Source organism: Engraulis encrasicolus, chromosome 7, assembly GCF_034702125.1.
Source record: "Engraulis encrasicolus isolate BLACKSEA-1 chromosome 7, IST_EnEncr_1.0, whole genome shotgun sequence".
In the NCBI taxonomy this organism is placed as follows: domain Eukaryota; kingdom Metazoa; phylum Chordata; class Actinopteri; order Clupeiformes; family Engraulidae; genus Engraulis; species Engraulis encrasicolus.
In genome coordinates this window covers 10,298,618-10,314,458 of record NC_085863.1, presented here as the reverse complement: position 1 = coordinate 10,314,458, position 15,841 = coordinate 10,298,618, and the positions used below count along the sequence as shown (strand labels likewise).

The window sequence follows — 15,841 nt, the reverse complement described above, 5'->3', positions numbered from 1 at the left end:
GCCTACTGAGGTCAATGCCTGACTGAAGTATAGTAGAAGTGGCAATAGTAGTAGCTGTTTATGAGAGAAAAAAAACATTTACAATATTGTCACTGCTGTGTGTGAAAAGACGTGTGTCATGAGAGTGCATGATGGCCACTGGTCTCATGAGAAGGCTAGTGAGCAGGCCGCTGTCCACATAAGGGTGCTGAAATAGCCTGGTGAGAACACACTTCTAAGCTGTCAGATAATGCCAGAGCTAAAGGGTCCTGACTGAACAACCTGAAAGAAAACTATGGGAATGATGAATACGGTAAATTTACATACAACTACGGAATATCTGTCCCAGGGATGTCTGATGACTGTGTGTGTGTGTGTGTGTGTGTGTGTGTGTGTGTGTGTGTGTGTGTGTGTGTGTGTGTGTGTGTGTGTGTGTGTGTGAGAGAGAGAGAGAGAGAGAGAGAGAGAGAGAGAGATTGTTTTTTTGTTGTTGTGTAGATACAGGCATATGGCTGAGGTTCAAATCTTGCTATGTTAGTTTCATAACACTCACAAATGCACTCCTTTCCCTCTGATGAGAGAAGTGACAAAGGAGAAACCTCAACAGCACAACATGTCTACCGCTGTCATAATACTATCAAAATGCAAATACCAAGCCTGCTATGAACTTGGGCAGTATTTCACGACAATGTAAAACCTGATGTCTGATGGTCCATACTCAGTTTGCTCATGTATTCCCTCAGCTACTGATGGGTACTGGGTACATCGTTTTCCTAACTACCGCAGCCTTAGAGCAATTAAAAACTTCCACAACTACACACTCCACAATAAATGAGCATTCATAACCATAATAGATGTTCAATCTGGGGTGTACATGACAGGGCTGATTAAAGGGGCACAAGGTAGGATGAAGTCGTTTGTGAAGTGCCCGTGACATGCCTGTCTCAAAATCTACTCCGTAATGAAAAAAATTCTGTTCAAATGAACTCGCTGTGAGAATATTTTTAACCCTATCCAGAACAGGGGGGGCTAAAAGTGCCCGCACCAACTTTGATGTCGTGTAACTCCTGAATGACTAAAGCTATGACTACGAAACTTTGTGACTTTTCCTAAAATGAAGTTGGCTACAATGTGATACCAAAATATTAGGTTTATCATTTTTGTTGTTGCCATAGCAACGGTTTTCTGACAGGTACGCCTGACCAAAAATCACTGATCTAAGTCTCATCATCATCACTTTTCATATTTTTTACATTTTCATTAGCATCAGACACCCTTGTGAACATTTGAAGTGGTCTGATGCACATAATAACCAAAATGTATGTGCATTACCCAAGTTAGATTGAAAATACATTAAGGTGACATTTTGGGCAATAAAATCAGGAAGTGACGTCATAATGATGTCATAATATCCAATAATGACACCAAACTGATGTCATTCATAGTTCTTTGGCTGAAGATCATCCCCTCCAAGTTTGGTGGTCATACGCCATTCGGTTCCTAAGTTATGAGGGGGGAGGTCAAAAGAGTGTGTGTGCGTGTGTGTGTGTGTGTGTGCATGCACGTCTGAGCAAGAGAGAGAGAGAGAGAGAGATAAAGAATGTGTGTGTTAATGGGTCAATGTGAGGCATGGTATGAAATACTCAACCAATTATAGTAATGTGCATGCGATCCATTAACCATTTACCATTAAAATGCACTCATGTCTACTTTGAAGAAAGTAAGCATATGATTAAGAACCATAATACAACGCGCGCACACACACACACACACACACACACACACACACACACACACACACACACACACACACACACACACACACACACACACACACAAACACACACACACACACACACACACACACACAAACAAGATATGCCATGTAGGCAGTTTTTCTACACAGCTCTACTGCTTAATAAGTTCACACTTGAAGGCAGTATGCAGGGCCGCTGACAGCTTTGCCTGGGCCCGAGACAAAGACATTTGTAAGGGCCCCAAACGCAATACATACGATGTAATGAGGATTCAATTCTGGGCCCCTTCTCTCCCTGGGCCTGGGACAAGTGACACCTTTGTCCCCCTCTGTCGGCTTCCCTGGGCCAATGTAAAGTGGATATGGGTCAATGATGGGTTTTTTTGGACTCATATGTCAGGTGGTACAACCACAGCTAATGCCCATACATTAATGTGTGACTGGAAATGAATGGACTGCAATGGATATGCTTCTTGGATAATCCACTAAAAACAACGAGAAAATAATGACCCATACAGTAGTGGCATTAGCTGCACCACCCTGACATGTGCTACTACTAGAAGGTCACTGACCCATATACAGTAGGAGAGGTCACACAACCATAAAACTCACAACCACTTCTTTTCATCACATTTTTGCACATTGGACAGATGTGCAATAATGATGGAGGCACAGAGATGTTCACTTGTTCACTCAAAACAATGCTGACATGTGGCAATGATACACATGATCTTTTGAGATTCCAAATAATAGTAATGCTTGAGCTCTATGGCAACTCTTCTTCTTACAACCACCCCCCCCACACACACACACACACACAAAAAACAGATGTCATAAACAGTGTTATGAACACTAAAAGTGCAAAGTAAAATAAAGTAAAGTAAAATATTGATCCAGCCCTGTATTCTCAAAACGGTCAGTCCAGACACCAAAGTGAAAGAAAAAAAAACCCTCAAATCTTTTAGGTATGAAGTTTAAAGAAATAATATGAAATCCAGCATACTATGGGCTACGTAACAGAAATTCAATGCACAGTATATTTGGCCACTCAGCCATAATTTTGGTGTGCAGAGATATATAAAAACTAGAATATATTTACCAGAGTAGAAAACTTTGAACCAGTATCAGTGAAGTCAAAGCAGTCGCTGTTGTCAAGTGGGTGTTTCTGTAGTGTATTGGCAGCGGACATGGTGTTGTCATTGTAGGACTGGACAAACTTAAAGTCACTTGTGCGTGAGCCTGTTGTCATGTAGGCATCATAGTTGTAAGTGCTACGGAGAGTTCCAGTTCCATCAACATCTGCATAGTTGGGAGGTAAATATGCACTGGGAATGGCTACTGCTCCATCAAACAACAGTCTGGGCTTCCTCCTGTGACACAACCTCACAGCAATGATCAGGATGATGAAAGTCAGGAAAAATGTGGACACAGACACCAGTGCAATGATCAGATAAGATGTGAGTTTAGAGTTGTTCTCCTCATAAGACATGTCTTTGAGTTCAGGAACTTCAGCCAAGTTATCTGAGATGACTAAGTATACGGCACAGGTTGTAGAGAGAGAGGGCTGTCCGTTATCTTTCACTGAGATCACAAGGTTCTGCTTCATGCTGTCAGATTCAGAAATGTCCCTCTGAGCCCTGATCTCTCCACTGTGGAGACCAATAGTGAAAAGTCCCGGATCAGTCGACTTGACGATCTGATATGACAGCCATGCGTTCTGTCCAGAGTCAGCATCAACAGCAATCACTTTGGACAGCAGCGAGCCAGAAAGAGCAGCTTTAGGAACCATCTCAGTCATGAAGGAGTTTCCTTCTGGAGTAGGGTATAATATCTGAGGAGAGTTATCATTCTCATCTGTTATGAACACACTCACAGTCACGTTGCTGCTGAGTGGAGGAGAACCATTGTCTCTGGCTACAACCTGAACTTTGAAGCTTCTGAACTGCTCATAGTCAAAGGCCCTCACAGCATGGATCACCCCTGTGTCTCCATTAATGGATAAATATGAGGAGAGCGCAACACCATTGACCTCACTGGGCAACAGAGAGTAGAAGACTGTGCCATTCTGTCTCCAGTCTGGGTCTCTGGCACTAACAGAACACACAGAGGAGCCAGGCTTGTTATTCTCAGACACATATGCACTGTACGACTGCTCCTCAAACACAGGGGGATTATCATTCACATCAGATACTGAGAGGTGAATGGTCTTAGAGGATGAGAGAGGGGGAGACCCTTCATCAGAAGCTATTAGAGTAATATTATACTCTGTCACCTGTTCACGGTCTAGTTCACCTGTTGTAACAAGAGAGTAATAGTTTTCAATAGATGGTATTAATTTAAATGGAGCATTCTGTTGAATAGTGCAGCGCATCTGCCTGTTGCCCTCTGAGTCGTCATCCTGCACATTAATAATGCCCACCTCTGTACCTGGAGCTGCGTTTTCAGGAATTGGATTCTTCAGTGATTTCACATAAATGACTGGAGCATTGTCATTCACATCACTAATATCAATAGCAACTTTTGCAGTGGATGCTAAACCTGATCCATCCTTAGCCTGAATTCTGAGTTCATAATGAGCATCTTCCTCAAAATCTATTTGCCCAGTTACTATTATTTTCCCAGTCCCTTTGTCTATACTGAACAGCTTTGCCACTTCATCACCTAAGAGACTGAGTTCATAAGACACTTGTCCGTTTGCTCCTTCGTCTGTATCTGTGGCAGCTACAGTGACAACTACAGTGTCTAAAGGGGAGTTTTCAGCCAAGCTGACTTGGTACAGCGGCTGACTGAATACAGGCAGGTTATCGTTAACATCCAAAACCGTGACGTGTATCATGACACTACCCGATCGTGGAGGAGAGCCTCCATCTATGGCAGTAAGAACAAACGATATATCTTGCTGTTGTTCGCGGTCTAGCTCTTTGTCTAAAATCAATTCACTGTATTTCACCCCATCGGGATTAGTCTGCACTGATAAGCTGAAATGTTCATTCTTTTCGAGAGAATAGCTTTGGATACCGTTTCTACCAACATCAGTGTCGTGCGCAGCATCCAAAGGGAAACGAGCACCTTTGATGGCAGATTCTGAGATTAGCAGTTTAATTTCATCGTTGGGAAATCGAGGTGAGTTATCGTTTACATCCTGAATTTGAAGCGCTATTCTGTGCAGCTCAAGTGGGTTTTCTAAAATCAGCTCATATTTTAAAGGACACGAGGTTTTCGAACCGCATATTTGCTCCCTGTCTATTCTTTCAGCAATCACTAGATCACCCGACTGGACATTTAATTCGCAATACCGTTTGCGACTACCCTTCAGATCAATTCGTGCATTCCGCAGTGATAATCCTCGAGCATCTAGTCTCACATCCTTCGCCACATTTCCAACAACGGCTCCCCCTTTCATCTCCTCCGGTACCGAGTAGGAGAAATCGCCATTGCTGCCGCAAAATCTCAGGATGAAAAACGACATCCAAAGTATTCCATTTGGAAATGCGAATGCACCGAGTCGTCTTCTCATTTTGGCGCAAGTGTCTCCTCCAGTAGAGTGATAACACAAATATTTGCTAAAAAGGTAATAATCCAAAACAGCACCTCGATTATCCGAAAACACAGCCTTCTGGATGACAGCTTTAGCTCAGTCAACGATTGTTCACCACAATGCCATGATATGGTTTGCGTCTGTCTCCGTGTTGTCGATTTGAATATTACAACAGAGGGTGGAGATGGGCATTTACTTATCTAGCCTTAGCCGATAGCGACCCCAAGAGTTAATTGAGAAAAGTACATGAATCTAACGTAGGCCTACATAGAACTATGGCCTGTTTCTCCACACAAAACAGGACAGCTTATGTAAAATGAGTATTTAAAGTGTAAACCAACCATGCCCTTTCAAAATTACTAGCATGAAACGATCTTAAAACTGTAACTTATAGCATCATATGCATAGACTTATATTACATAATTGATAGAACAATGGCAGAAAAGCTGTAGAGACATAACCTGATTAAATCTTAATATTAATTAGTTTATTAAAAATGTTACTATTGTTTCTGCTTTTTGACAAAAGGCTATGTCTTTGGTATGACTGGCCAAGCTCTGTCAGTATTAGACTGATCGCTGTCCATGTAATGGTGCTAAAATACTGTAGTGTATCTTATGTTCCTCCACATTGACTGATGACTGCACAGTGAATATTGAATGATGTGAATGTTTGCTGAGGGGATGGTAAATACCCTCAATGGATGTCTATACCACAGAGAGAGAGAGAGAGAGAGAGAGAGAGAGAGAGAGAGAGAGAGAGAGAGAGAGAGAGAGAGAGAGTGAGAGAGAGATTTAGAAATAGCTATAAAGACAAGGAAAACATGAGAAATATAGTATTAAAAATTACGTAATGACTTTGAGAGACTTGAATGCATTACAAAGCTTACAGTGTTTCATGACACTCAGGATCTCACTCTTCATTCTGAAGAGAGAAGACACAAAAACCACCACTCTTAACAATTCAATGAACGTAATGCTGTCAGATGACTCTCAAAAGTCCACTACTTACGCAGTATTATGGTATAAAACAACCTGATGTCCCATGGCCTAAGCCCAAACTCTGTCTATTCATATACTGCATTCCTTCAGATAGTGGTGGCTATAGGGTGTGTGCAAACAGTTCAATGGTCTACGGCAGTAGTCCACTCAATGATAAAAGCATGTGTCTTTCTCTGTGGACTTTGATGTCCTGTAAGGTGGTTAAAATGTTTATGATTTTACCATGTCTTATGGCCTGATATTAGAGAGATTAGAAATGTACACAGTCCAAAACCAAATAAACAAACAAGTAGCCTCTTCTTGATGGAGTCGCCGGCGGGCCTATTCACTATTTGCTGAAAATACTCAACTATAACAACATTGCTATGACAGTGCCGAGAGACTTAAGTAACAGATCAAGACATAGACATTACAATTTGTATTACATAGGTGCTGTGCTACGGCATCATTGCTCTGCATGTATTCAATCTGCCAAGCTGTGGTGTACTTATCAGGTGACTTTCAAAAGTAAACTAAATTACCATTTGTTCTTCCCTGATTCAGACAGACTGCTAACAGGAACACATATGATTATGTCTTAATAATGCATTAACTGCAGAATTTACAGTCAGTATACTACAAACCGCTCCAGAAAAACGACACATCCAACTTGGATGTTTTTAGTCTGTGGTGTGCTTGACTGGCACTTTGCATAGGACACTCACATGGCAGCCTGTGTGTGTGTGTGTGTGTGTGTGTGTGTGTGTGTGTGTGTGTGTGTGTGTGTGTGTGTGTGTGTGTGTGTGTGTGTGTGTGTGTGTGTGTGTACACACAGACGGTTGACTGTATATAAAACTACGCGAACAATGCATATGCAGTCCATTTACCATTAATATACTCATGCCCATTTATTTTTTTGAGAAAAAGATATATATTTTAGACCGTGACAGGCACACAACTGAAAGGCATGATCCTGTTCTCCATAAACACAACAATGACTAAAACAACAATGACAGTATTTAGACCTACTTATAGTAAAAATAGTGCAATGATGTGGGGATAGATACCTATGTTGTCCTCTTCAGACAGGGAGATGACAATAAAAGTATACACACCAACATTAAATATGAAAGATACTCCAACTCTGTTTTACTATTTCAACTTCAGAAAAAATAATAATATCGGCACTTTTCACACCGAAAAAAGGCAAGATCAATCAGCGTTGAGTACCGTAATAAAATCTACGTAGGTACGTAATGGAGAATCAAAAGCAAATACCACTACACTAGACATTGAGTTAAAAGATACCCAAAATAAATATTTTAGGATTACTGGTTGGTATGAAAATTGTTTTGCAGGAAAACTGGATCTAAATGGCCACTCAAAAATAACCATCATATGCACAACAACATAAAAACTAGAGGATATTTACCAGAGTAGAAAACTTTGAACCAGTATCAGTGAAGTCAAAGCAGTCGCTGTTGTCAAGTGGGTGTTTCTGTAGTGTATTGGCAGCGGACATGGTGTTGTCATTGTATGACTGAACAAACTTGAAGTCACTTGTGCGTGAGCCTGTTGTCATGTAGGCATCATAGTTGTAAGTGCTACGGAGAGTTCCAGTTCCATCAACATCTGCATAGTTGGGAGGTAAATATGCACTGGGAATGGCTACTGCTCCATCAAACAACAGTCTGGGCTTCCTCCTGTGACACAACCTCACAGCAATGATCAGGATGATGAAAGTCAGGAAAAATGTGGACACAGACACCAGAGCAATGATCAGATAAGATGTGAGTTTAGAGTTGTTCTCCTCATAAGACATGTCTTTGAGTTCAGGAACTTCAGCCAAGTTATCTGAGATGACTAAGTATACGGCACAGGTTGTAGAGAGAGAGGGCTGTCCGTTATCTTTCACTGAGATCACAAGGTTCTGCTTCATGCTGTCAGATTCAGAAATGTCCCTCTGAGCCCTGATCTCTCCACTGTGGAGACCAATAGTGAAAAGTCCCGGATCAGTCGACTTGACGATCTGATATGACAGCCATGCGTTCTGTCCAGAGTCAGCATCAACAGCAATCACTTTGGACAGCAGCGAGCCAGAAAGAGCAGCTTTAGGAACCATCTCAGTCATGAAGGAGTTTCCTTCTGGAGTAGGGTATAATATCTGAGGAGAGTTATCATTCTCATCTGTTATGAACACACTCACAGTCACGTTGCTGCTGAGTGGAGGAGAACCATTGTCTCTGGCTACAACCTGAACTTTGAAGCTTCTGAACTGCTCATAGTCAAAGGCCCTCACAGCATGGATCACCCCTGTGTCTCCATTCATGGATAAATATGAGGAGAGTGCAACACCATTGACCTCACTGGGCAACAGAGAGTAGAAGACTGTGCCATTCTGTCTCCAGTCTGGGTCTCTGGCACTAACAGAACACACAGAGGAGCCAGGCTTGTTATTCTCAGACACATATGCACTGTACGACTGCTCCTCAAACACAGGGGGATTATCATTCACATCAGACACTGAGAGGTGAATGGTCTTAGAGGAAGAGAGAGGGGGAGAGCCGTCATCAGATGCTATTAGAGTAACATTGTACTCTGTCACCTGCTCACGGTCTAGTTCACCCGTTGTAACAAGAGAGTAATAATTTTCAATAGATGGTATTAATTTAAATGGAGCATTCTGTTGAATAGTGCAGCGCATCTGCCTGTTGCCCTCTGAGTCGTCATCCTGCACATTAATAATGCCCACCTCTGTACCTGGAGCTGCGTTTTCAGGAATTGGATTTTTCAACGATTTCACATAAATGACTGGAGCGTTGTCATTCACATCTGTCACGTCTATGATAACTTTGGCATTAGAGGCTAAACCAGATCCATCCTTAGCCTGAACTCGGATTTCATAATGAGCTTCCTCTTCGAAATCTGTCGGTCCAGCCACTGAGATCACTCCCGTCTCTTTGTCTATCTGAAATACTTTCGCTGCTTTCCCTCCACGACTGAATTCATAAGTCACTTGTCCGTTTGCTCCTTCGTCTGCGTCAGATGCGCTTACAGTCATAACTACAGTGTCTAAAGCTGAGTTTTCAGCTACGTTGACTTGGTAAACAGGCTGACTGAAAACTGGTAGGTTATCGTTAACATCCAAGACTGTGACGTGTATCATGACACTGCCCGATCTTGGAGGAGAGCCCCCGTCTATTGCAGTAAGCGATAGATTCAGGTCGTGCTGTTGTTCACGGTCTAATTCTTTGTCTAAAACCATCTCGCTGTATTTAGCGCCATCAGAATTAGATTGTACTGATAATGTAAAATGCTCGTTCTTTTCGAGGGAATAGCTTTGAACTCCATTCCTTCCTACATCTGAGTCATGCGCCACATCTAATGGGAAGCGTGCACCTTTGATTGCAGATTCCGGGATTAACAGCTTAATTTCATCATTTGGAAATTCAGGTGAGTTATCATTGATATCCTGAATTTGAACCGTTATTCTATGCAGCTCCAAAGGGTTTTCTAAAATCAGTTCATATTTTAAAGGGCACGATGTTTTCGAGCCACATATCTCCTCCCTGTCGATTCTATCAGCAATCACTAGTTCACCCGACTGGACATTTAATTCGCAATACCGTTTGCGACTACCCTTCAGATCTATTCGAGCATTCCGCAGTGATAATCCACGAGCATCCAGTCCGAGATCCTTCGCCACATTTCCAACAACGGCTCCTCGTTTCATCTCCTCCGGTACCGAGTAGGAGAAATCGCCATGGCTGCCGCAAAATCTCAGGATGAAAAACACCACCCAAAGTATTCCATTTGGAAACGTAGATGAACTGAATCCTGTCTTCATCTCGGTTGTTGGCTTTTAATAGCTCACATATGAAAACAGTTAACAATTATTGTGCCAAAAATCCCGAATGAATCTTAAATCCGTGACTGCAGAGGATACACACGGTTTTCTTCCCCACAATACCGTTGTGTGACTCGCCTTAGTCTATGTTTTCTGATTTAAATATGAAAGTAGTAGGCAGAAACAGGCATTGAGCCGCCCAACGTAGGTCTATGGCGACACCCTGCGTTCTTTAACAAAATTGCCAGAAACCAGACTAAAAATCTGTATGAGTCTGAGACTTCGATAGATAGCCTATCGATAGTTTTCAGACTAATACACACAGTTCACACAGTATTCCTAATCTACGCCAGGTAGGCCTACTATGGTATGACGGTTGTCATCCCATCAGATGCACTAATATGCATCTTACATTTGTTGTAAGAGTAGGCTACTGATAAATGATATATGGTGTAAATTGAGGGCTAAGGATGTTTCTGCAGTGCACTTACAAGTTACAACTTAACCTGTGTCATGATCCTACTATGTCAGTTAATCAGCTCTGTATGAACAAAACCATACTCAAAGTTCAATATATTCCATGTCCAAAAGTAGTTGGGTGTGCCCTAAGGGCATTAGTCCATGCTGAGAGACAAAGAGGAGAAGCAGACGTAGGCTCAGTGCAGCGGTCCCATGTACCGCTCTCCGTGGTGCTGAAACCCATTAGTCGGAATGGACTGCATGATGTCTTTACACTTGCTCGGAGAGTGTGGGAAAAGTACATCTCGATCAAGTGATTTGGCAATACATAAGCAAAAACAGTCCAACGACAGAGTCCATATAGAGAACATCATGTCTTTGTTAGGACAGTCTCTCTCTCTCTCTCTCTCTCTCTCTCTCTCTCTCTCTCTCTCTCTCTCTCTCTCTCTCTCTCTCTCTCTCTCTCTCTCTCTCTCTCACACACACACACACACACACACACACACACACACACACACACACAGTTCAGCTCTGTGTTGATTGTGTTAATGTCTGTATGGGTTTAAGAGTTTCAGGCCATGACTACTTAACCTGTACTAAAATCGCCATATAGTAGAGCATGGGCTAGGCTACCACCCTATATGATAACATTTATGAATGGAAATTGTGATGTACAGCAATGTAATAATAAGAATGCATATACGACTTTCAGGCTAAGTGTCCCACAGCGTGTGCTCAAGGCCATTTGACAAAACTTTGTGACCAATCGAAACTGAGAAGAACAGCAAGAATTAATTTACATTTCAGTGTGTAGGTGACGATGCAGACAACTATATGAAAATGATACTCTTCACCACACAAAAGGACACATCACATCAATGTACTACAACCACTGACTCCACAACCACAACCAAGTCAGGATACTGTGCAAATCATTAACATTTCAGTCACCTTTCAGGTAGAAGGATGACATGGATATGCATACGGGGCAGCCATGGAATAGGGAGATGGATTTCAGATCAGAGGGTTGCCGGTTTGAACCCCACCCTTACCAGTCCTCCCTACACCTCTATCCATGGTTGAAGCACCCTTGAGAAAGGGACCTAACCCAACATTGCTCAAAGGACTGTAACCAATGCCCTATATCTAAATAGGCCTAACTGTAAGTTGCTTTGGAAAGAAAGTGTCAGCTCAGTGTAATGTAATGTAAATGTACAGTACAATAACACATTTCAACACAGCAATAACAACCCTATAGTCCCTGAAAGGGAAGCAAACTTAACAATCCGTTTCCATCCAGATTTGTGTTACGGACATGTAGTTATGGCAACTCCTCTTTCTTCTGAGCAAGAAGATGAATATAAAAATGCTATGCTATAAATACTCTGCAGTTGGATTAACCTACATTGCGACCAGAGTGAGAAACATTTTTTTCCTTTCCCCTGCAAGCTTGTGGGATGTCAAAAAATAAAGTAGCACATAATGTGAGATTGTGAACAGTTTGGCTGGATCCTTTAAGTTATTCTTCAAAACGCAAAACTGGAATCCATAGCATAAAATGTTAGTACAGTACTATAGTAGTAGCATTTTTGTGTAACTACAAGATCCAGCTCTGACCTCTAGGTTTTCATCACAATTTGACTATTTGCAATATATTGCATGGATTTTATCAAAAAAAATAATATGTAATCATATAACAATTATCTGTGAGTGGGAGACATGATGTGCCAGCCAGATGAAGCTTATGCTGCATGAACTCTTGCTACATGTGACCTTCAAAATATCCACTATCAGAGAAAATACAGCACTAATGACAATGTTCTTAGGCCTGCTGTAACCATTATGATTCTTTAATAAAAGATGCCAGTCCTCAACTCCTCAATATTATAGGTATCCCCATGACGTTGGAATGCAAGTACTGTGGCAAAAATCACTTCTGTAACACAACCAACACAATATCAGTAGCAATGTCTTCAAAAACATTACGTGCAGCGACAACTTTTGTTTGTCCATTGTAAATCACACCTTGCACGTCCACACAAAATTTCTCTCCTGTAGAGTCAATACAGGTAAATCTTATCTCCCCTCTCGTAAGACACTAAATGTAACATGGTAAAGGCCTCTTACTTGAGATCAAGACAGAAAAAGTGATGTTTACATTTATAATAATGCAACACTTGAGGGCTACAGACATGGAAAGAAAGGACAAACTGAATTCAGATGCATTTGCTATGCCAACTGCACAAAATCAAATGTACTGTAGTGTAATGTTTGCGGGAAATATAAAAATATAAAATATTACTAAAAGACATTTACCAGAGTAGAAAACTTTGAACCAACATCTGTGAAGTCAAGGCAGTCGCTGTTGTCAAATGGATGCTTTTGGAGTGTATTTCCAGCTGACATGGTGTTGTCATTGTAAGAGGTGACAAACTTGAAGTCACTTGTGCGTGAGCCTGTTGTCATGTAGGCATCATAGTTGTAAGTGCTACGGAGAGTTCCAGTTCCATCAACATCTGCATAGTTGGGAGGTAAATATGCACTGGGAATGGCTACTGCTCCATCAAACAACAGTCTGGGCTTCCTCCTGTGACACAACCTCACAGCAATGATCAGGATGATGAAAGTCAGGAAAAATGTGGACACAGAAACCAGAGCAATGATCAGATAAGATGTGAGTTTAGAGTTGTTCTCCTCATAAGACATGTCTTTGAGTTCAGGAACTTCAGCCAAGTTATCTGAGATGACTAAGTATACGGCACAGGTTGTAGAAAGAGAGGGCTGTCCGTTATCTTTCACTGAGATCACAAGGTTCTGCTTCATGCTGTCAGATTCTGAAATGTCCCTCTGAGCCCTGATCTCTCCACTGTGGAGACCAATAGTGAAAAGTCCCGGATCAGTCGACTTGATGATCTGATATGACAGCCATGCGTTCTGTCCAGAGTCAGCATCAACAGCAATCACTTTGGACAGCAGCGAGCCAGAAAGAGCAGCTTTAGGAACCATCTCAGTCATGAAGGAGTTTCCTTCTGGAGTAGGGTATAATATCTGAGGAGAGTTATCATTCTCATCTGTTATGAACACACTCACAGTCACGTTGCTGCTGAGTGGAGGAGAACCATTGTCTCTGGCTACAACCTGAACTTTGAAGCTTCTGAACTGCTCATAGTCAAAGGCCCTCACAGCATGGATCACCCCTGTGTCTCCATTAATGGATAAATATGAGGAGAGTGCAACACCATTGACCTCACTGGGCAACAGAGAGTAGAAGACTGTGCCATTCTGTCTCCAGTCTGGGTCTCTGGCACTAACAGAACACACAGAGGAGCCAGGCTTGTTATTCTCAGACACATATGCACTGTAGGACTGCTCCTCAAACACAGGGGGATTATCATTCACATCAGACACAGAGAGGTGAATGGTCTTAGAGGAAGAGAGAGGGGGAGAGCCGTCATCAGATGCTATTAGAGTAACATTGTACTCTGTCACCTGCTCACGGTCTAATTCACCTGTTGTAACAAGAGAATAATATTTCTTAATAGATGGAATTAATTTAAATGGCACATTCTGCTGAATAGAGCAACGCACCTGGCTATTTCCATCTGAGTCATCATCCTGCACGTGAATTACACCCACCTCTGTGCCTATAGCAGCATTTTCAGGAATTGGGTTTTTAAGAGATTTAACATTAATCACAGGTGCATTATCATTTACATCGCTAATATCTATAACAACTTTTGCATTTGATGCCAACCCCCATCCATCTTTGGCATTCACTCTTATTTCGTAATGAGCTTCTTCCTCAAAATCTATTGGCCCAGCTACAGTGATCACTCCCGTCTCTTTGTCTATCTGAAATACTTTCGCTGCTTTCCCTCCACGACTGAATTCATAAGTCACTTGTCCATTTGCATCTTCGTCTGCATCTGTTGCGCTTACAGTGACAACGGAAGTACCTAAAGGCGAATTTTCAGGCAAACTGGCCTGGTAAACAGGCTGACTGAATACAGGCAGGTTATCATTAACATCCAAGACTGTGACGTGTATCATGACACTACCCGATTGTGGAGGAGAGCCTCCGTCTATTGCTGTCAATAATAGCGCCAGGTCGTGCTGTTGCTCTCGGTCTAATTCTTTGTCTAAAACCAACTCGCTGTATTTCACACCATCTGCATTAGATTGTACAGATAATGTAAAGTGCTCGTTCTTTTCGAGCGAATAGCTTTCGATTGTGTTCCTTCCTACATCTGAGTCATGCGCCACATCTAAAGGAAAGCGTGTGCCTTTGTTCGCTAATTCCAGGATTGACAGCTTTATTTCAGCCTTAGGAAACTGAGGTGAGTTATCATTTATATCCTGAATTTGCAGCGTTATTCTGTGCAGTTCCAATGGGTTTTCTAAAATCAGCTCATATTTTAAAGCGCAAGACGCTTTCGAACCGCATATCTCCTCCCTGTCGATTCTGTCAGCAATCACTAATTCACCCGACTGGGCATTTAATTCGCAATACCGTTTGCGGCTACCCTTCAGATCAATTCGAGCATTCCTCAGTGATAATCCGCGAGCATCCTGTCCCAGATCCTTCGCAACATTTCCAACAACGGCTCCCCTTTTCATCTCCTCCGGTACCGAGAAGGTCAAATCGCCATGGCTGCCGCAAAATCTCACGATGAAAAACGACACCCAAAGTATTCCATTTGGAAACATACTGAATCCTGTCTTCATTTCGGTTGGTTATCAATAGCTCACATATGAAAACAGCTAACAATTATTGTGCCAAAAATCCCGAATGAATGCTTAAATCCGCGACTGCAGAGGAAGCGTAGCCTACACAAGGTTTTCTTCGCCACAATACCGTTGTGTGACTCGCCTTAGTCTATTTTCCTGATTTAAATATGAAAGTAGAAGGCAGAGACAGGCATTGAGCCGCCCAACGTAGGTCTATGGCGACACCATGTGTTCTTAAACAAAATTACCAGATACTAGACTCAAAATCTGTATGAGAGTCTTCGATAGATCAATAGTTTTCAGACTAACACACACTGTTCTCACAGTTTTCCTAATCTACCCAAGGTAGGCCTACTATATGACGGTTGTCATCCGATCAGGTGCACTATTTATACGCACCTTACATTTTCTGTAAGAGTGCTGATATAAATTGAGGGCTAAGGATGTTTCAGCAGTGCACTTACAAGTTACAACTTTACCCTGTTTCGTGATCCTATTATGTCAGTTAATCAGCTCCGTATGAACAAAAACACAAGAAATTTTTACGGTTTAAA

At 42.0% G+C, this 15,841-nt stretch overlaps 4 protein-coding genes across 11 annotated transcripts in view; all 4 read right to left on the bottom strand.

Annotated features, from left to right (window-relative positions):
- LOC134452453 (protocadherin beta-16-like) overlaps nucleotides 1-15,841 on the bottom strand; it is a 239,861-nt gene that overhangs the window by 185,181 nt on the left and 38,839 nt on the right. The window lies entirely within an intron of this gene.
- LOC134453254 (protocadherin gamma-A12-like) lies at nucleotides 2,820-5,204 on the bottom strand. Its single transcript, XM_063204126.1, has one exon. The coding sequence runs from the start codon at nucleotides 5,202-5,204 to the stop codon at nucleotides 2,820-2,822; it is 2,385 nt and encodes a 794-aa protein (XP_063060196.1).
- On the bottom strand, nucleotides 7,671-10,100 carry LOC134453253 (protocadherin gamma-A12-like). The gene has a single exon (XM_063204125.1). It carries the CDS (start codon nucleotides 10,098-10,100, stop codon nucleotides 7,671-7,673), a length of 2,430 nt encoding a protein of 809 aa, XP_063060195.1.
- LOC134452459 (protocadherin beta-16-like) lies at nucleotides 12,851-15,532 on the bottom strand. The gene has a single exon (XM_063202862.1). The coding sequence runs from the start codon at nucleotides 15,282-15,284 to the stop codon at nucleotides 12,861-12,863; it is 2,424 nt and encodes an 807-aa protein (XP_063058932.1). The 5' UTR covers nucleotides 15,285-15,532; the 3' UTR covers nucleotides 12,851-12,860.

Bases quoted from the DNA above. Each gene is read 5' to 3' on its own strand.
- LOC134453254 (XM_063204126.1), bottom strand. From the start codon at position 5,204: ATGTCGTTTTTCATCCTGAGATTTTGCGGCAGCAATGGCGATTTCTCC.
- LOC134453253 (XM_063204125.1), bottom strand. From the start codon at position 10,100: ATGAAGACAGGATTCAGTTCATCTACGTTTCCAAATGGAATACTTTGG.
- LOC134452459 (XM_063202862.1), bottom strand. From the start codon at position 15,284: ATGAAGACAGGATTCAGTATGTTTCCAAATGGAATACTTTGGGTGTCG.